Here is a 23,415-nt window from a genome sequence, read left to right on the forward strand (position 1 = left end):
GTTTAATCTGCTTACTTTAGTTGACTAAATCAATCTGATTAAATTAGTTTGACTAAATCAATCTGATTAAATTAGTTTGACTAAATCAATCTGATTAAATTAGTCTGAACTAAATCAATCTGAACTAAATTAGTTTTTTTCCCCTACAACTAACCAAGTTAGTTTAAATTAACGTTAATCCTCGTCTGCAATTGAAAAAATCAGATTAAATATAATCTGAACTAAATTTGAATCAGATTATTTTAGTCGATTGAGGATTTAGTTGATTAATGCACAACACTGGTTTAAACGCATATTCTCGTGCGTACACGTCCATACTCGTATATACGTGTCTTTTCTCTTACATACACGCATAAAAGTGTATGTACAATCATAAATACAAATTTTCCTCTGTGCACGAGTATACTCGGGTTAACACGCATCTATACGCATATTCTCATGTGTACACGAACATACTTGTATATACACGTACTTTCTCGTATAAGCACGCTTAAATACGTATCTACACGTAGAAATACAAATGTAGCTCTTTACACGAGTATACTCGGGATAACACGTATGTTTACATATATTCTCGCGTGTACACGAACATACTTGTATAAATACGTACCTTCTCGTTTATGCACGCATAAATATCTATATACACGTACAAATACAAATGTAGCTCTTTACACGAGTATACTCGGGGTAACACGTATCTATACGCATATTCTCATGTGTACACGTACATACACGTATTTTCGCTTGTGTGCACGCATAAGTATATATATACACAATTAAAAGGAAATTTACCTCTGTACACGAGTATACTCGGGGTAACACGTATCTATACGCATACTATCGTGTGTACTCGTACATAATCGTATATATATGTATTTACTCCTTTCTAAACGCATAGATATGCATACACACGTAGAAATACAAATGTGCCTTTGTACACGAGTATACTCGAGTTAAACACTTATTTGTCGTGTGTAGACGTACTTACTCGTATATACACGTATTTTCTCTTATATGCATGCATCTATATGTATATACACGTTTAAACAGAAATTTACCTCTGTACACGAGTATACTCGGGGTCGCACGTATGTTTACATATATTCTCGTGTGTACATGAACGTACTTGTATATACACGTACCTTCTCCTATATGCACGCACAAATATGTATATACACGTACAAATACAAATGTACCTCTTTACACGAGTATACTCGGGGTAACAGATATCTATACGCATATTCTCGTGTGTACACGAACATACTTGTATATACACGTACTTTCTCGTATATGCACGCTTAAATGTGCATGAACACGTAGAAATGCAAATGTACCTCTTTACACGAGTATACTCGGGGTAAAACGTATCTATACGCATATTCTCATGTGTACACGTACATACACGTATTTTCGCTTGCGTGCACGCGTAAGTATGTGTTTTCACAATTAAAAGCAAATTTACCTCTTTACACGAGTATACTCGGGGTAACACGTATCTATACGCATACTATCGTGTGTACTCGTACATAATCGTATATATATGTATTTACTCGTTTATAAACGCATAGATATGCATACACACGTAGAAATACAAATGTGCCTTCGTACACGAGTATACTCGGGTTAAACACTTATTTGTCGTGTGTAGACGTACTTACTCGTATATACACGTATTTTCTCTTATATGCATGCATCTATATGTATATACACGTTTAAATAGAAATTTACCTCTGTACACGAGTATACTCGGGGTCGCACGTATGTTTACATATATTCTCGTGTGTACATGAACGTACTTGTATATACACGTACCTTCTCCTATATGCACGCACAAATATGTATATACACGTACAAATACAAATGTACCTCTTTACACGAGTATACTCGGGGTAACAGATATCTATACGCATATTCTCGTGTGTACACGAACATACTTGTATATACACGTACTTTCTCGTATATTCACGCTTAAATATGCATGAACACGTAGAAATGCAAATGTACCTCTTTACACGAGTATACTCGGGGTAAAACGTATCTATACGCATATTCTCATGTGTACACGTACATACACGTATTTTCGCTTGCGTGCACGCATAAGTATGTGTTTTCACAATTAAAAGCAAATTTACCTCTTTACACGAGTATACTCGGGGTAACACGTATCTATACGCATACTATCGTGTGTACTCGTACATAATCGTATATATATGTATTTACTCGTTTATAAACGCATAGATATGCATACACACGTAGAAATACAAATGTGCCTTCGTACACGAGTATACTCGGGTTAAACACTTATTTGTCGTGTGTACACGTACTTACTCGTATATACACGTATTTTCTCTTATATGCATGCATCTATATGTATATACACGTTTAAATAGAAATTTACCTCTGTACACGAGTATACTCGGGGTAACACGTATGTTTACATATATTCTCGTGTATACATGAACGTACTTGTATATACACGTACCTTCTCCTATATGCACGCACAAATATATATATATACACGTACAAATACAAATGTACCTCTTTACACGAGTATACTTGGGGTAACAAATATCTATACGCATATTCTCGTGTGTACAGGAACATACTTGTATATACACGTACTTTCTCGTATATGCACGCTTAAATATGCATGAACACGTAGAAATGCAAATGTACCTCTTTACACGAGTATACTCGGGGTAAAACGTATCTATACGCATATTCTCATGTGTACACGTACATGCACGTATTTTCACTTGCGTGCACGCATAAGTATGTGTTTTCACAATTAAAAGCAAATTTACCTCTTTACACGAGTATACTCGGGGTAACACGTATCTATACGCATACTATCGTGTGTACTCGTACATAATCGTATATATATGTATTTACTCGTTTATAAACGCATAGATATGCATACACACGTAGAAATACAAATGTGCCTTCGTACACGAGTATACTCGGGTTAAACACTTATTTGTCGTGTGTACACGTACTTACTCGTATATACACGTATTTTCTCTTATATGCATGCATCTATATGTATATACACGTTTAAATAGAAATTTACCTCTGTACACGAGTATACTCGGGGTAGCACGTATGTTTACATATATTCTCGTGTGTACATGAACGTACTTGTATATACACGTACCTTCTCCTATATGCACGCACAAATATGTATATACACGTACAAATACAAATGTACCTCTTTAAACGAGTATACTCGGGGTAACAAATATCTATACGCATATTCTCGTGTGTACACGAACATACTTGTATATACACGTACTTTCTCGTATATGCACGCTTAAATATGCATGAACACGTAGAAATACAAATGTACCTCTTTACACGAGTATACTCGGTGTAAAACGTATCTATACGCATATTCTCATGTGTACACGTACATACACGTATTTTCGCTTGCGTGCACGCATAAGTATGTGTTTTCACAATTAAAAGCAAATTTACCTCTGTACACGAGTATACTCGGGGTAACACGTATCTATACGCATACTATCGTGTGTACTCGTACATAATCGTATATATATGTATTTACTCCTTTATAAACGCATAGATATGCATACACACGTAGAAATACAAATGTGCTTTCGTACACGAGTATACTCGGGTTAAACACTTATTTGTCGTGTGTACACGTACTTACTCGTATATACACGTATTTTCTCTTATATGCATGCATCTATATGTATATACACGTTTAAATAGATATTTACCTCTGTACACGAGTATACTCGGGGTAACACGTATGTTTACATATATTCTCGTGTGTACATGAACGTACTTTTATATACACGTACTTTCTCCTATATGCACGCACAAATATGTATATACACATACAAATACAAATGTACCTCTTTACACGAGTATACTCGGGGTAACAAATATCTATACGCATATTCTCGTGTGTACACGAACATATTTGTATATACACGTACTTTCTCGTATATGCACGCTTAAATATGCATGAACACGTAGAAATGCAAATGTACCTCTTTACACGAGTATACTCGGGGTAAAACGTATCTATACGCATATTCTCATGTGTACACGTACATACACGTATTTTCGCTTGCGTGCACGCATAAGTATGTGTTTTCACAATTAAAAGCAAATTTACCTCTTTACATGAGTATACTCGGGGTAACACGTATCTATACGCATACTATCGTGTGTACTCGTACATAATCGTATATATATGTATTTACTCCTTTATAAACGTATAGATATGCATACACACGTAGAAATACAAATGTGCCTTCGTACACGAGTATACTCGGGTTAAACACTTATTTGTCGTGTGTACACGTACTTACTCGTATATACACGTATTTTCTCTTATATGCATGCATCTATATGTATATACACGTTTAAATAGAAATTTACCTCTGTACACGAGTATACTCGGGGTAACACGTATGTTTACATATATTCTCGTGTGTACATGAACGTACTTGTATATACACGTACCTTCTCCTATATGCACGCACAAATATGTATATACACGTACAAATACAAATGTACCTCTTTACACGAGTATACTCGGGGTAACAAATATCTATACGCATATTCTCGTGTGTACACGAACATACTTGTATATACACGTACTTTCTCGTATATGCACGCTTAAATATGCATGAACACGTAGAAATACAAATGTACCTCTTTACACGAGTATACTCGGGGTAAAACGTATCTATACGCATATTCTCATGTGTACACGTACATACACGTATTTTCGCTTGCGTGCACGCATAAGTATGTGTTTTCACAATTAAAAGCAAATTTACCTCTGTACACGAGTATACTCGGGGTAACACGTATCTATACGCATACTATCGTGTGTACTCGTACATAATCGTATATATGTATTTACTCGTGTATGCACACATAAATATGTACATTCACTTAAAAAATCAAATATACCTCCGTACACGAACATACGCGGGATAACACGTTTATATACATATATTTACGAACATAGTCGTATATACACGTATTAACTCGTGTATGCTTGCGTAAATATGTACATACACGTAGAAATACAAATGTGTCTCTGTTCATGTGACATTTATATTTTACGAATTTGATCTGAATTAAAAATTTAATCAAATTAATTTGATTACTTTTAATCTGATTACTTTTAATCTGACTAAATTCAATTTGATTAATTTAATCTGAACTAAATCAATCTGAACTAAATTAGTTTTTTTAATCAACTAAGGCGTTAGTTTAAACTAACGTTAATCTTCGTCTGCAATTGAATTAAATTTTTAAAATATTAGTCGGAACTAAATGTGAGTCAGATTACTTTAGTCGATTGAGGATTTAGTTGATTAATGCCCAACACTGATACCCAGTAACAGATAGGATGAGTAATGGAAAAAAAATTCCTTTTTCTCTTCAAAATGTACAAAAGTTTTTTATTTTTTGAACTAAAGCCTTATTTAATTCCAATGAAAATAAAACACCAGCTGACCTTTTGGTGTCAATTCATAACCTTCCACCACTGCCTCGTAAATACTAACTCGCTCATAAAATTCACCCTGATAACATTAGATGGTTGCATCGTATTCATGGGTCACAGCAACATCAGTTTTACTGGCTTAAAAATCTTATTATTTAAATTCAAACTTATAGACAAAAAGGGCTTTGCTTTCTCTAAAGTAACAGCCTTCAAAAATTGGATTCACACGATTTGATCAATATTAATTCGTTAAACATTAAAAGGTGAGCAAATTAATCCTTCTCATTTTTGCAAAAAATAAGAGTTCTTGAGTAATCGCGCTTCAAAAATCTCAACTATTGGAAAATTTGATTTTCAAATTCAATTTCGAATGTTGTATGCATCTGAGGTTTGCAATGAAACACGATGCAAAAATTTTATAAACAGGAACTAGTGTTTCAATCACTGTTCAGGGTTTTTTTCCCCCCATGAAGGGGAAAATTGAAAAAAAAAAAAAAAAAATGTCGGAGTTGGAGTCTGACTTTTCAAATATCAGGAGTCGGAGTCGGCCATTTTCCCTCCGACTCCACAGCCCTGCTGGTAACCCTGTTTGTAAGCCTAAAGCACGTGTCCGCAATTATATTACTGTTTGTGTATTTTAAACGTTGTTGTATTGTCAGTAATTTACCGCCCTATAGCCAGGACTAAGGCAGAAATACATAAAATACACCGCCAGCTCAGTCATTCCTTCCAAGGACTGCAGTTCCGTGCTTATTAACACTCATCAGCCCGGAATAGGAAGTGAATGAGCTGGAGGTGGAAAACCTCCAGCCAACCTCTTAAGGACGCCAAGAGTGCCAACTATATTAGCTACCAGTTTGTTTGGCACTCTTGGCTTCCTTAAGAGGTTTTCCACCTCCAGCTCATTCACTTCCTATTCCGCGATGATGAGTGCTAATAAGCATGAAACTGCAGTCCCCGGATGGAATGACTGAGCTGGTGGTGTATTTTATGTTGTTGTATTGTTCAAGGGATTTAACAGACAGGTAAATATTTTATTGTAATTTTTCTATTATTACGTACAGTACATGAAATAATGTAAAAGAGATTGCGGGTTGGAGGACGAGATTTTTTAAAAATCGAAATAAAGAAAACAAAATCTATCTTTTTGCCGGGAGAAAAGAGATTGTACTCAAGCACTCAAATCGACAACAATGAATAAAGCCTTATCTCCTAATTTTTTATCGCATTCGGATTCTCAGTCCAAGGTTCGAACGCGACGGAATCAGGTGCTCGCTCGATACACCCCATTTCTCGGTCAGTGTGCGTCGTGTTCGCGACACCCCCTCACTAGACAACAATGACGCAAGTCAACACAGCCAACATGGGGAGCCCCCCGAAGGCCAAGGAGGAAGCCATTGCGAAGATGCTGGAGAACACCGACAGCGAAATCGTCTGCGAGAACGGCCAGAGGAAGTACGGGCCGAAGAAGGGCCATGAGGGGCTCGTGCCGGCTAAGGGCAGCGAGGTCTTCGTCGGCAAGTTGCCGAGGGATGTCTTCGAAGACGAGCTGGTGCCGCTGTTCGAGAAGATAGGCCCCATCTATGAGATGAGGTTGATGATGGACAGCGGGTCGAGCAACAGGGGGTTCGCCTTCGTCATGTACACGAACCCCGACGACGCGAAGAAGGCCATCGACGAGCTAGACAACTACGAGATGCGGAAGGGGCGCTTCCTGGGGGTGTGCAAGTCGGTGGACAACTGCAGGCTCTTCGTCGGGGGCATCCCCAAGACGAAGACCAAGGAGGACATCCTGGAGGAGATGAGGAAGGTCACGGACTGCGTCTCCCAGGTCATCCTCTACAGCAGCATTGCTGACAAGACGAAGAATCGGGGATTCGCTTTCGTGGAATACGAGAACCACAAGGCGGCGGCGGTCGCCAGGAGGAAGCTGATCCCGGGGAAGATACCCCTGTGGGGCCATGACATCGCTGTCGACTGGGCAGAGCCGGAACCGGAAGTGGACGAGGAAACCATGTCCAAGGTAAGAATCAAATAAATACCTTTGCGCGGGAAAGTAAAAGAAAAAAATTACTTTTCTGGCACAAATTTTCAAAATTTTTGCGGACACATGTTTTGAGGTTACAAGAAACTTCTTTTTCACTGCAACGAAGTGAGCATGGATGAAAAGACATAAGTAACGGGAGATAACAATAATCAGTTTAAAAAGTGAAAAATAGCGAATTAAGCGGGCAACTATTGATAAAGTAATTTACCATTAAAGGACTCTATATTCCGTTATTATTTTCTCATTGGTTGATTGATTAATCCGCTATTTCTACTTTTTAAACCGCTTATTGTTCTGTTCCGTTGCTTAGAAGGTTGTCTTCATTTTTAAGCTCACTTCTTTCCACTGAAAAAAATGTTTCATGTAACTCCGAAACATGTGTCGGCCACAATTTTTTAAAATTATGCCTATTAAAGTTGTTTTATTTTCTTTTACTATGTCTAAGGCAATTCTACGTTTGCCTCTTAAACTCCTTACTTTTTAGCCTAAAGCCTTAGAGAGGAGATCCGATAGAAAAAGCTCTATGGCCAGTATGGTAGAAACGGTTCTATTTGCGCAATATGAGAAAGGGAAGGATTTCAGCTTGATTTATTTACCGGTGGCGTCCCTTTTAACTGACCAGTACGTGGCCCGAGGTTTCTTACCAATCACCACATTTTTTCGCTTGATTATCACGTGATATTCAATCGCATCGAGAATTTTCAATGGAATGAGAATGCTTTTTATTGGTTTTCTGACAAGAAAAGCTTTGTACAATATAAGTGGACATAAAAAACAACCATGATTTTCAATTAATTATCGCGCTAAAGGGTCGTCCGTCAATGATGTCATGTTTTGAAGGGTGGGGGGTAGTAGAATTGTATTAGTTCGTGATAAGTGAGGGTAACAAGAAATGTGAATGAAATTTTTTTTTTTCAAAAAAAAAAAAAAAATATGCTCATGTAACGTTACGTGACATGACGCAATGGGAGGGGCAAGGTAAAGTGACTGTGTGACAAAGGGAGGATGTGGTCAAATATGTTAAAATGAATGTGACATCATTCATGAAGAACCTCCACGTGTCACGTGATTATTAAGAAAATGACAGATCTTCGCTTAACTTTTTTTTTTTTTTGAGAGAGAGAGAATGAGCTCATTACTGGTATATTTCTTTCGGGATTACGTATCATGCGCTGCCGCACGGCATAGGAGCAGTGGCTCGTTCTTCCCATGCCGGGTGGCCTAGGTGATAAGTAGGATTCCTAACCGCTAAACTGAATGAGATGGTAATTCTTTACTGTTAATTATTTTATGTCATTAGAGTTTTTTTTTAGGATAACATTGAATCGTAGTTTCTCTATTTGAAACTGTTCCACTAATGTTTTGATTGCGTTTTTGCATTTATTTTCTTAACACTGAACAAAACTCTGAAGTTTTGTTTATTTATCCAAAATAAAAACAAGTTCGAAAATATCCGATATTTTGATATATATCGGATATTTTGTGATATATATCGGATATTTCGATATATATCTGATATTTTCAATTAGCACAAACTAAAGTCCTCAAAATTGTAAATGCATCCTCAAATCACTCTTTTTCTTCTTATATTATAACTAGTAACCCGCACGGTTTTGCCTGTAATAGAAAAATTAAAGGTCTTTTGGTTCGCCTGTATATTTACAAATAATGTATGGCGAATTTTCTCGCCAATGGGCTTGTACCCATGTTACTGTTCCACGTTATGATAATTTCGTATCTCGCCAATTGGCTTGTGCTCATGTTATGGTTCCACGTTATGATAATTTCGTAATTTACTCGTCCATCTTATTATGATTTTGTTCTTAAAATTGGAATAGAAAAAGAACAGTTTATTTAAGTAAAAGAACAGTATATTAATGCAGTTTATTTAGCATTAGCTGTTTTATTCATTTTTCTTCTGTTAGCTACTTTTACACTTATATGATTCAGAAGTAAATAATATGCATTAGTCGGTGCATAGTCATAAGACATTTCCTTTTTCTGACCAATATTTAATATTTAATTAAGCACTTTTAATATGAATTAAAATTGTTACATTTACTAATAATTTAATGAATATAAAATACAAGTATAAAAGAGATATATTACTTTGTTATATTAATGGTGCATTATGCATCATAAAAATATAGTACATAACTTTTTGGTTGTTTTTAATAATAAATGAACAAAATTACTATGATTAGTTTGCCTTTTATATTGAAAATATCATAGTTCAAAAAATAAATATCGAAAATATCAAAATATCTTGGCAAACCCTGCCCACAGCTGAGTAAAATTTAATTTTTTGAATAAGCTTAAAATAAGTGATAAAATAACTAACAAAAAAGCGTGGGATGCTCTCTATTTATTTTCTTTTGCAAGGATTCAGTATCCATGACTAGCTAGCGATGATAAATTTAAAGCAACCTATAACAAGCACGCCAGGCTTTTTTTTAACTTTAAAGTCAACTGCTAGGTCAATAATTTTATTCCTATTATTTTTAGTTCATTCGAAAAATTGAGCTATGCTTGGCTGTGGGACATCCTTTCGCGGCTGAACATACTTTATATTTAAAAAAAATATTTTTTACTTTTGGGTTCATATTACTGCAGAAGCATATTTTCCTTTTTTTAGTTTTTTTAAACTATTTTTTAATTTTTACTTTTAAAGTCTGTCATGCATGCTTTGTCAAAAAATATTTACTTAAGCAGATTTCAAGTAAAATAGGAAACGGATTATAGCACACATTGCAGATTACTTCATACACGTTTTCAGGGTTCTAAGGAACCCCTCTTTTCAATACAAAATAAGTTAGCTTATGAATGAAAAGGCGTTCGACAAAAGCTTCTAGAAGTTCAAGTAGTTCTAATTCATAAAATTTCACACAAAAAAATAATAATAAAATAAAATAAAATAAATAAAAATAAATAAATACAAATAAATAAATAAATAAATAAATAAATAAATAAAAGGGCTTGGGCAACATTCAAAACTGGGATCTCGCGAACTGTACAAAGAAGAATTATTAAAAAATATTTTATAAGGTTTCTCAAATGATCAGTAATGCTTTTAGTTTTTTTAAGGACTCAAAATGATTGCACTGCGCTTTCTTCGTAGAGATTGTTTTCTCGCAAAAATTTCATTTAAGAGAGAAAAACATTCTACGTTTGTTATACAAAAATTCAGCTCTCTTTTTTACTTTGCTATTTTGTGTCTCACTTACACAACAAATCTTTCCTTGCATGGAAATAATGACGTCGTTTTCAGTTTATCAAAAATGTCAGCAGGATAACTTGATTTTATCAGACTCCTCACTCAATACATTTAAAACTGGTGTCTTTTGCTTCATTTTGACAAACCTTCAGTGCGTCTAGAAGTTAAAAACGCTTGTTTTGGACAGCGAGTGTAAATTTCGTATGGAGAAATAGTGATTTGTGTCAACTACCTACGTCTTTACAAATCTTACTCACTCGATCATTTGGAATGAAAGGAGAAACACTTGATAAAGTAAAATATTTCTGAAGCTTCATGTTTCATCAAATCAGTTTTTTTTTTTTTTGAGCAATCACGATTGCTTATTGCTTTCACTTGACTGTTTTTGGCGTGCTATCATTTTATTTTCCCACCGCCGCCCTCCGCACCATCACCGTCGACCGGCTCCTCACGCTGCTGCTCCCATAGCGAAAGCCGTCTCCAGGTTGCATCCATGTCCTACACACACGCGCATACATACACAACTACGCACACACACATACACATAAACACACACACAAACACATACACATACACACACGCATACATACAGACACCTACACATATACACACACGAAAACATACACACACGCATACATACAGACACCTACACATATACACACACAAAAACATACACACACGTACACACAACTACCCACACATTCATGCCTGCACACAGACACAAACACATATGCCTACATACACATACCCCTACACACAAACCCCCCATACCCCCTACACATACACATACACACACGCATACATACAGACACCTACACATATACACACACAAAAACATACACACACGTACACACAACTACCCACACATCCATGCCTGCATACAGACACAAACACATATGCCTACATACACATACCCCTACACACAAACGCACATACCCCCACACACAAACACACACGCCTACATACACACACTCGTGATTGCGAAAAACATAATTTGAATTCAAGATGTCAAAATTCAAATTAATTTTTCTTTTTTTTTTGTTATAAGACATGATGATGCACAGTGTTGCCAGATGGTCAAATCCAGATTTCCCCAATTCCCTTCCAACTAAGTCTCTCTGTCTGGATATCTCTCTGTCCGGTTCTCTTTCTGTCTGTCAGGATCTCTAACAAGCATATAGCGCCAAGACCGTTCGGCTGATTTTCATGAAATCTGGCAAAGCATTAGTTTGTAGCATGGGGGTGTGCACCTTTAAGCGATTTTTTGAACATTTGATTTTGTTCTTTTTCTATTCCAATTTTAAGAACATTTTCCCGAGTAAAATTATCATAAGATGGTCGAGTAAATTACCAAGTTATCATAACGTGGAACCGTAACGTGGGCAAGCCAATTGGCGAGAAATTCATTATGCATTATTTGTAAATATACAGGGGGACCAAAAGACCTTTTAATTTTCTACTACGGGCAAAGCCGTGCGAATGCCACTAGTCATAAATACAAGTGCCTGACCGAGAGATAAGAAAAAACCAATTTTTTTTTTCTACTTGCATTTACTACTCTGCTTCTGTATGTACATTTAAACTATGATTTTTGTATATATTTATTCAAGAACACTCTTCATCACACTTATTTTTACCTGTTTATTAACTAGTTACTCACGCAGGACATTAATGCGAATTCCATAGCATAATATTCCACATAATGCAAAATGCGAATTCCATAAAGTTGAGCAAAGCTAACCCAACGCTGTTTGATACAATGTTCCCACTACTTCTTGACGCGAATTTAAATGCGAAAAAAAAATCTTTTTTTCCCTAGGTTTTCCCCAAGGAAAAAAAATTTTCCCCAAAGAATTCCCCTCAAAACCCATTTCCCCAAAATTTCCCCAGAGAGCACCAGATTTCCCCAAAATGGGGAAATTTCCCCCAATCTGGCAACACTGATGATGCAAAACACTAATACGATTATTACTACAATTACAAAGTCGCCCGTCAAGGTATGACGTCTGGAAATTGCTTCTGCATTTGAACGAAGCCATTCGGAACTCCAGCGCTCGAATACGCTACCTTGCGGTGATTTATAAAACTGCGTCTGCACCTAAAACATTGCCACGTTGCGCATCACGTGTGTCTGTTGACGTAAACACAGGCAGTTTGTTCTGAGTATTTATTAACGCAATCGATGTGTCTTAGTTTGCTTTCAGCTACAGAAATTAATTCGTCCCTTAGTAGTATTCTCGAGCTTCTCAAAATAATGTTAGTTTTTCTTATTTCTTTCAAAAAAGTATTAAATGGTGGACGCGTAAACAAGAAAAGTCTGGATTAACAAAATTGGATGACGTAATACCAGGTAAAATTTTTTATTGTTTTGTATGAATTTGTAAGAATATGAGTTTTTTTTAATCTTAAATTAATTTAACTAATCATATTTTACAGCAGCATTTAGTTGGAATGGACAGTATGCAAAATATTTTCTTGAATTTATTATCGTAGAACAAAATGAAAAATGTTTAACCGAGAAAGAATTTACTTTATTCCTTTTATTCTCAGCTGAAAGGTTTCGCCAAATTTGTTTAGGGTTATAGTAGTTTTAGAATTGTGCAAGCAAAGTAGCCTTGGCGAGTTTTCGCATTTTTAGTTAAACCATTTTTAATTTTTATCATGAGTGGAATAAAATGATAGTAAGATTACAGAATTCGATAAGCAAAAAGAAATAATGGTCAATCAACTGAAAAGAAAACTACCACCATATATAAACTGTGAGTACACATTTTATTTATTTTGTTCTGAGTGAATTTGAATCAGTTTTTCAATTCGATGGAAAAAAAAACGAACTTAACAACATTGACTGGACACTTTTCCTTAACCTAATTCCACATAAATGATTTAAATAACCTTTGTTACTACAGTATCCTACTGAAATAGACAGTATGCAAATAAATTTTCTTGAAAATATTTATCGCAGAACAGATTGAAAAATCCAGAAAGAACGTTAAGAATTTGAACAATAAAAAATAAAAGTTCGCCAAAAATCTGTTTATAGGCTTATGGTTTTAAAATTATGTGAAAGAATAATGTATCTTGACAAGATTTCGCATATCAGGTAAATCATTTCCATGACGAATGAATTAAATGCATGATTTCTTTGGATATCCAATCATATAGTCATAGAAATAAATTATCTAGTGTTAAACGTTACTCTTGACAGTCTGCCACGTATGTGCACTATGTGACAAAAATGTCAACAAATGCTGGAAATGTCACGAAACTGAACTTAATATGTACTAATGTATAGAAAAAACGGTACAAAATGAAAATGCCGTTCGAAGCGAACCAAAAATTTATGAATTCCGAATTCAACATCGTGAAAATGGCTGCTTCAGAACAACTTACTGTGTGTTCTGCATTAATTGTTTACTTTCGTAATACTTTTTGGTTTCTAATCTCTTTCTATATGGGTCAGAATAACCAAAAGACTTTGAAAAATCTTTTCAAATGAATAAAGCGAAAAAATCATACGTACGAACAAAAATCACAACACTTTTAGCATTTTCTTCGTTACCATGTGCGTTTGTTTTAGTTTTCAATTCCGCCATTAGACAGTGACTGCAGTGCCCCCTATAGTTCGTTGGAGTTGCGAATTGACTGTTTGCTGATATTTTGATTGTTGAAATTGTAACCCTAAATCCAGAGGATGAACCCTAGATTCCAGTAGGTAGCGTTCATTGTTGACCATTTTTTCGTTTCTTCATTCCCCTGAAAGGACACAGTCTTACCAGTAAAACAGTGAAGTAACCGGATCGAGTTCAGCCTTGTCACGATAAAACCTTTCCCTGCATGTTAAACATTAACAAAACATATTATCAAGTTATTATGCCGTGGCGCGAGTTTCATTCTTGAAACACGAGGTTTACTCGATTCATCGGCTATTATTACTTTCTTCTATATCTAATATATAGAAGAAAGTATTGGATTCATGCAAATTTTCGAATTTTGACGGATTCGAACGTTTTGAGGTGTGCTGAGTCCATTTCGACTATTTTTGGAAAATGTCTGTCTGTCTGTGTGTGTGTCACGTCTGTGTGTGACCAGTTTTTTGTGGCCGTTCCACAGCAAAAACTACCTCATGAAATCGAACGAAATTTGGTACACATATGTGCCCCTATGTGAACTTGTGCCCATTGGTTTTTAGCGCGAATTCCTCCAAGGGGGGGTGGAGCAATGGGACGTTTTTTGAGTTACTCGTGCTTGCTATTCCTCAGGAAGTAACTGGCGAAACCAAACAAAATTTGGTCCATATGTTGCCCCTAACAGGAGCAGGTGCTGATTCAATTTTGGTGTCAATAGCTTAAACGGGGGTTGAGCTATAGAACGTTTTTTGTCGTCAATTGTGACTGCTGTATCTCAAGAAATAATGAACGGAATGAAAGAAAAATTTATCGGCAAGTAGCCCTTAGTGGGTATAAGAGCTGATTTTATTTTGGTGTCAACAGCTAGAAAGGGAGTAGCGCAATCGCCCGTTCTTTTTTTCCATTGTGAGTGCCCTATCTCAAGAAGTAATAGGAATACAGTAAAACCTGTAAAGTTGACCACCCTTGTAAGTTGACTACCTGTCTATGTTGACCACTTTTGTCGGGAACGGAATTTGTCCTATCTCATATAATGAAGGAAAACCTCTGTAACTTGACCACCTCTCTATCTTGACCACCTGTCTATGTTGACCACTAATGTAACTCAAATTTGGTTTGGAGTATTGTAAAAAACCCTTTGTAAGTTGACCACTTGGTTTATTTTTTAAAACTTTCTTCAGAAAATTACTTTATTTTATTATTTATTTACTTATTTATTTATTATTATTATTTGATAGCTTCCCAAGAATGTTTTTAATGTTTTGATGACAGACTAGCATTTTACTAACTAAACAGCAGCATAAAGCTTATGCTGCTCTTTATTCTCCAAACTTGTTTTTCTATTTGAGATAGCTTTTTGTATTCTGTTCAATGAAAATAGTTGTCAGTAGAAAAGTTCAAAATCTTTTCTTTCAGTTGCAATATGTTGTGGCAACACAGGAATTGTGTAAAAAGAGCTGACCCGGATCTATATTTTGCCCTCCCCCCCTGCAACAAAATATGTAGGGCCCCTCCCTAGTGGCCAGCAGTGTCTATTTGTAAAGTGCACAAGTTTTAGTGCTAGTTTTTTCCTATTTTTTCTTCAATTTCTAAGGCCGTTAGCCCCTTTAAGGACGCGGGCCTTTCGCACTGCAGGTAGGCAGATCTAGGCATGCTAATGAGTAAAGTTACTTGTTTCTGGTGCAAGGGATTAAGAGATAGGACATTTTAATTTTGCCTTTGTGAACTGGCAGAGTCGAGCTTGTTACTCTTTGTGCTATACATAAAAAGGCTTCAAAAAGAAAATTAGTTGAACTTGAGATTAATAAAAAGTATGAAATATTAAAATTAATTGAAAATGGAGAAAGCCAGAGAAAATTAGCTGGCATATGTGGAATTTCTAAACCTACAGTGTCTAATATAGTTAAAAACAAGGAAAAAATAACAAAATTATTTGAATAGTATTTTTAATTATTGTTTCACTTTCAATAATGTTAAACACTGAAAGTCAGTTGAACAGAAAGAATAAGGGTGAATTCCTCAAAAAATGACTACATGGTGCAAGAAATGACAAAAAAAAAAAAAAAAATTACCGCCCTTTATAAGTTGACCACCTGTCTAAGTTGACCGCCAAAGTGCTGCACCGCGAGTGGTCAACTTACACAGGTTTCACTGTATATGTTAATCCATATGTAACCAGACTTTGGTTCAATTTTGACGCCAATCGCTCCAAGAGGTGTTGATTTTTTTTTTTTTTGCGAATAAAAATAGCTTTATTAATGCAACAATAAGAAAGATAAATCGTAATAGATTGTCGTCTGCGCATTTCTCGTGATTTTAATTGTATGGAAATGATCGGAAATATTATCTCAATGATTTAAAATTTTTAACTGTTGCCATCTTATGTTTGTTAACAAATAAAATATTTATAATTAATTCAAGCAAGGCTTTTAAAATTACTTTCAATTTTCGCTCTTTGCTTTGCTTTTGCAATTCGGAACTCCAGCGCTCGAATACGCTACCTTGCGGTGATTTACAAAACTGCAAATGAAACTAAAACATTGCCACGTTGCGTTCCACGTTTGTCAGTTGACGTAAACACAGGCAGTTTGTTCTGAGTATTTATTAACGCAATCGATGTGTCTTAGTTTGCTTTCAGCTGCTGAAATTAATTCGTCCCTTAGTAGTATTCTCGAGCTTCTCAAAATAATGTTAGTTTTCCTTATTTCTTTCAAAAAAGTACTAAATGGTGGAAAAGTAAACAAGAAAACTCTGGATTAACAAAATTGGATAACGTTATACCAGGTAAAATTTTTTATTGTTTTGTATGAATTTGTAAGAATATGAGTTTTTTTTAATCTTAAATTAATTTAACTAATCATATTTTACAGCAGCATTTAGTTGGAATGGACAGTATGCAAAATATTTTCTTGAATTTATTATCGTAGAACAAAATGAAAAATGTTTAACCGAGAAAGAATTTACTTTATTCCTTTTATTCTCAGCTGAAAGGTTTCGCCAAATTTGTTTAGGGTTATAGTTTTAGTATTGTGCGAGCAAAGTAGCCTTGGCGAGATTTCGCGTTTTTAGTTAAACCATTTTTAATTTTTGTCATGAGTGAAATAAAATGGTAGTAAGATTACAGAATTCGATAAGTAAAAAGAAATAATGGTCAATCAACTGAAAAGAAAACTACCACCATATATAAACTGTGAGTACATATTTTATTTATTTTGTTCTGAGTGAATTTGAATAAATATCATTTTTTCAATTCGATGAAAAAAAAAGCGAACTTAACAACATTGACTGGACACTTTTCCTTAACCTAATTCCACATAAATGATTTAAATAACCTTTGTTACTACAGTATCCTACTGAAATAGACAGTATGCAAATAAATTTTCTTGAAAATATTTATCGCAGAACAGATTGAAAAATCCAGAAAGAACGTTAAGAATTTGAACAATAAAAAACAAAAGTTCGCCAAAAATCTGTTTATAGGGTTATGGTTTTAAAATTGTGTGAAAGAATAATGTATCTTGACAAGATTTCGCATATCAGGTAAATCATTTCCATGACGAATGAATTAAATGCATGATTTCTTTGGATATCCAATCATCTAGTCATAGAAATACATAAATTATCTAGTCTTAAACGTTACTCTTGACAGTCTGCCACGTATGTGCACTATGTGACAAAAATGTCAACAAATGCTGGAAATGTCACGAAACTGAACTTAATATGTACTAATGTATAGAAAAAACGGTACAAAATGAAAATGCCGTTCGAAGCGAACCAAAAATTTATGAATTCCGAATTCAACATCGTGAAAATGGCTGCTTCAGAACAACTTACTGTGTGTTCTGCATTAATTGTTTACTTTCGTAACACTTTTTGGTTTCTAATCTCTTTCTATATGGGTCAGAATAACCAAAAGACTTTGAAAAATCTTTTCAAATGAATAAAGCGAAAAAATCATACATACGAACAAAAATCACAACACTTTTAGTATTTTCTTCGTTACCACATGCGTTTGTTTTAGTTTTTAAGTCGGCCATTAGACAGTGACTGCAGTGCCCCCTATAGTTCGTTGGAGTTGTGAATAATTCAGACATTGGGATGGTCGTCTAGTTTTTGCATGTGTAATTTTGTTTTTGTTGGGAATATTGCATATTTTCAAGCATGGGGAGGGATCAGAAAAAAAAGAAAAATATAGAAGAAAGTTTCGTGATGGCCACAACATACTAGTTTATATGAGGATTTGGCACGAAACTTAAATATTTAGCGTTGTTTCTTATGTTATTTCTTAAACTGCTATTGAAAATAATAATTTTATGCAACAACTTGTGGCGGAACCCTCCTCATCCTTTGGCGGCGGAGCCCTAGGGTTCCGTGGAACCCACTTTGGGAATCGCTGATCTAACCAAATGAATCAATGGTCCTCCATCCGGGATGCTATCCGTTAAAGCAATGCGTGATTTAAAAAAAAAAACGAAATAAATCGGGGTTTTTTTTCGACAAAAAAGACAAGATGTGAGTTATCTGTTTATTTTATGTTAAAGCGTTGAATAAAAAAAAAATCAAATGATGTCTTATTTATGAAGTTCGACAAAGTATTGAGTGAGTTATGGCTTTCCCGCAAAAAAAAAAAAGAGAGAGAGAGAGAGAGAGAGAGAAACAATATATGAGACAGTGAGAAGCAAAGGGACATAAGTGACAAAATTAAAAATTTAGAGATAATCAGTACAAATTGTAGGTGAACCTCTCCTCTGTCTTGGGGCAAGAGATGGTACTAATAGCCCTGGTAGGCGCATGATTTGGACATACAGCATGATTTGGAAAACATTTCAATGAAATTCCACCTAAGGTCTAAACTTTAAACGCGTTTTACTCGAAACTTTTCAAAGTCTACTTACATCCCTTTGCTTCTTACTGCTTCATATATGATTACTGTTATTATTTTGCTGCATTTTGGCTTATAATGTAACTTAGGTAATAATTATTTTTTAAGCCTTCATTTGATTCAAAGCTTTAAACTTAAAGTCTTCAACGACCCACATTCTCAACAGGACACATCTCGATTGTCATTTTTGTCTCTCTCTTTTTTTAGTATCAGCAAAGAAATAGCTGCTAACGTTTTATCTCTGACTAAGAGCCTCTCGGATAAGGTCTTATCACTGAAATGAAACAATGATCGTGTTCCTTGAATACAAAGATATATAAAGAAGACCTGCCTCATTTTTTTTCGTTCTACTCCAATTGTTTTCTGAGCAGTTGAATGGGGTGTCTATCTAAATATTCAAAAGGATTGTTTGCGCTTTCACTTCTAAGAATCTCAGAGCCCAGATTGAAAATGTTTCCTAGGGAAATTTGATAATCATTTTTGCTGGACATTCATTGTGTTTAACTTTCACGACATGTTTAAATTATATGATTTTGATCAAAGTTATTTTTATTCCATACAGTTTAGAACGCGTTTTTACACAAAGATATTTTTATTCTTTTTACTTTGAAGTTTTGTTTTGTTAATCCAAGATCTTACTTCTCATATACACTTCAGTATTTTACAATTTTAATGAGAGAAATTCTTACTTTTGACAGTTTAGAGCTTTAGGCCATCTTTACATCACGTAGCAACTTAATCACTAACTTTTGAATTGGCGGTTTGTAGGAAGTGTAATCAGGTAGAAAAGTGAAGGAATCGTTTGTCATCCTTCATAGTACAGTCAACTGTGCCGCTACCATTCTCGTCCCAATAAGTGTAATCAACTTTTTAGTTATTCAACTCATCGGGACATTGCCAAGGGTTCGCTCTCTGCACGAGTAAACTGGTTGACGGTCAACTCGGTTCAGTTTTAACTGCGTTGCGGAGCAGCTCATCAAATAAATTCGGCTTATCAGAAGAAAAGTTGATTGAACTAAGCTGCCACGTGTGAACTCAACGACAAACGCCAGTCAACTTAAAAAAAAAAAAATAAAATAAATTTGAATTTTGACATCTTGAATTCAAATTATGTTTTTCGCAATCAGGAGTGTGTGTGTGTGTGTGTGTGTGTGTGTATGTAGGCGTGTGTGCTTGTGTGGGGGGGGGTATGTGTGTGTGTGTGTAGGGGCATGTGTATGTGTGTGTAGGTATGTGTGTTTGAATCTGTGTGCAGGCATGAGTGTATGGGTAGTTGTGTGTATGAGTGTTTGTGTGCGTGGGGGCAGGGTATGTGTATGTGTTGATGTATGTGTAGGTGTCTATATGTATGCCTATGCGTGTGTATGTGTTTGTGTGTGTGTGTGTAGGTGTATGTATGTATGCGCGCGTGTGTGCGTGTAGGTGTGTGTATGTATGCGCGTGTGTAGGACATGGATGCAACCTGGAGACGGTTTTCGCTATAGGAGCAGCATCGTGAGGAGCCGGTCGTCGGTGGTGCTGACAGAGGGTGCTGGTGGGAAAATAAAACGATAGCACGCCAAAACAGTCAAATGAGAACAATAAGCAATCGTGATTGCTCAAAAAAAAAAAAAAAATCCACTAACCGCCTCATGTGCTGGAGGCCTTAAGGTCAAAAATATTCTTATAACCTGACAGGTGAAAGTTTTAGAATTTTAATCAAATATGTTCCGGTAACTTAACCGTTTTACTGGTGACACTGTCATTTTAGGAGAATGAAGAACGAAAAAGTGGTCAACATTGAACACTACCTACTGGAATTTAGGTTTAATCCACTGTTAAAATTTCAACTATCAAAATATCATCAAACGGGCAATTGCTTCGTTCAAATGTAGAAGCAATTTTTCACCCGTCATATCTTAACGGGCGATTTTCTAGTGTTTAAAGAATGTAATAATTAACAACTTTCGAGTTAAATAGAATATACTGTTAATTATTGGTCAGTTTCTGTAAACAAAGGTTTGGTACACACGAACATTGTAATTCCAATATAAGTTTTTTCTATGCTTTTTAAAAGGACAACATTTTATATAGTTATAATTGTAAAATGAATATTCACAACATAAATTATTATAAGTCGAAGCGGTCGAATCGCACCTTATGATTCGGCCTGGCTGACGCTTTGTTCCATCTCCGATGACTACGTATTAAAAAGAAATATTTTCCCCTGCTCTTATCAAAATTACGACTTTCTTTGAACAAATTTAAGTAAAGGAATTTGTCCTGATGAATATCAGATCTGTATGAATTATCTTTAACATAATATTTACTAGAACATACAGGAACACAGTCATATTTTTTTATCAAGTACAACACAAGCTTTCATTACGTCAGGTGAAATCTAAATATCTAGGGCTGCGTAGAACCCCTATAGAAGTTATAGTCTGCAGGCGTCGAACGGACAGCCTGCAGTCAATGCTAAAGTGGCTGTGATGTCAATTATAACAACTCTTTAATTAATAATAATAGTTTGCTTCTGAAGCATTGGTCGAAAACTACTGACTAAGAGTGAAGATAACATTTCAATTCTCCCATCTTCACACTTTCCCGAGTGTTGCGAACTGATGCAGGAAAAACAGTTGTACAGAAAAAGGCGATAGCTGTTTTGCCGATGTTTTAAATGGGGCAAAGTACCGCCGAGCTGACAAAAAAAAAATTAATAATAATAATAATAAAAATTGAATTTTGACATCTTGAATTCAAATTATGTTTTTCGCAATCACGACTGTGTGTATGTAGGCGTGTGTGTTTGTGTGTGAGGGGTATGTGTGTTTGTGTGTAGGGGGTATGTGTATGTGTGTGTAGGCATGTTTGTTTGTGTCTGTGTGCTGGCATAAGTGTGTGGGTAGTTGTGTGTATGAATGTGTAAGCGTGGGGGCGGGGTATGTGTATGTATGTAGGCATATGTGTTTGTGTCTGTGTGTAGGCATATGTGTTTGTGTCTGTGTGTAGGCATATGTGTTTGTGTCTGTGTGCAGGCATGAATGTGTGGGAAGTTAAGTGTATGTGTGTGTGTGTATGTTTTTGTATGTATGTGTATGTTTAGGTGTCTTTATGTATGCGTGTGTGTATGTGTGCGCGTGTGTGTAGGACATGGATGCAACCTGGAGACGGCTTTCGCTATAGGAGCAGCATCGTGAGGAGCCGGTCGACGGTGATGGTGCGGAGGGTGCTGGTGGGAAAATAAAAGGATAGGACGCCAAAAACAGTCAAATGAAAGCAATAAGCAATCGAGATTGCTCAAAAAACAAGTAACTTAGCGCCACGACTTGATCAGTTATTAATGCTACTTAAATACTGATTCTTTCTTGTTCAGTAGTAGTCATAAGAGGAGGGAAACGAAAAATATGAAATTCAAATTGTACTGTGGCGTAATTATGTTTTTCCACTCCTCATTTTTCCTTCACTTTTAATTTCTTTTCCTTTTCTACTAATTTCTCGTTCATATTTGATCACTAGTTCTGTTTTTATTCAGTACTTTACATTTTCGGACATTTTGGTTTACATTTCTTTTCACATTTTAAATTTATGATATTTGGCACTACAAAGATGCGTACCTCCACTAAAAAAAATCTATTTATCTTAAAAAATAAATCTATCTATCTTGCTGACCTAATTATTGGAATCTCGATCGCATGCGATACAGAGGCGGATACAGACTGCCATTTAAGGGGGTGGGGTCACGCTAAAGGGTTTGACTTACGAAAATTTTCTGAAATTGCCTGAGTGTCAATAAAAAGCACCAAATCGGTCATGAATAAGGCATCTAGTAGGGCATAAATGATGTTAATTAATTTCATAAGCAGTATAAAAAAGTAGTATTTCAAATATTTACATTCAAATATAATTAAAAAATTGAAAATAGTACTGAAATGTTTCTAATTTTATTCATAACTAGTGGTACCCGCACGGCTTTGCCCGTAGTTGAAAAATTAAAAGTTCATTTGGTTCGCCTGTATATTTAAATAATGGATGACGAATTTCTCGCCAATTCGCTATGTTCATTTGCTCGCCAATGTTACGGTTCCGTGTTATGATAATTTCGTAATTTTCTCCTCCACGTTGGGATAATTTGCTCGGTAAAATTTTCTTCTTAAAATTGGAATAGAAAAA

General features: G+C 35.4%; 2 protein-coding genes across 2 annotated transcripts in view; one reads left to right on the plus strand and one right to left on the minus strand.

The window, feature by feature from the left end:
- LOC129230035 (vacuolar protein sorting-associated protein VTA1 homolog) overlaps positions 1–14,360 on the minus strand; it is a 212,381-nt gene extending 198,021 nt beyond the window's left edge. Inside the window, exon 1 of the mRNA XM_054864421.1 lies at positions 14,276–14,360. The gene's annotated coding sequence lies outside the window, so the exon portion shown is untranslated. The remainder of the gene's footprint in view (positions 1–14,275) is intronic.
- Positions 6,760–23,415, plus strand: part of LOC129230034 (RNA-binding protein 47-like) — a 47,557-nt gene continuing 30,901 nt past the window's right edge. The window contains exon 1 of the mRNA XM_054864417.1: positions 6,760–7,514. Within this exon, the coding sequence (XP_054720392.1) occupies positions 6,831–7,514 (684 nt within the window). The 5' untranslated portion in view covers positions 6,760–6,830. The remainder of the gene's footprint in view (positions 7,515–23,415) is intronic.

Source organism: Uloborus diversus, chromosome 9 (assembly GCF_026930045.1).
Source record: "Uloborus diversus isolate 005 chromosome 9, Udiv.v.3.1, whole genome shotgun sequence".
NCBI lineage: Eukaryota > Metazoa > Arthropoda > Arachnida > Araneae > Uloboridae > Uloborus > Uloborus diversus.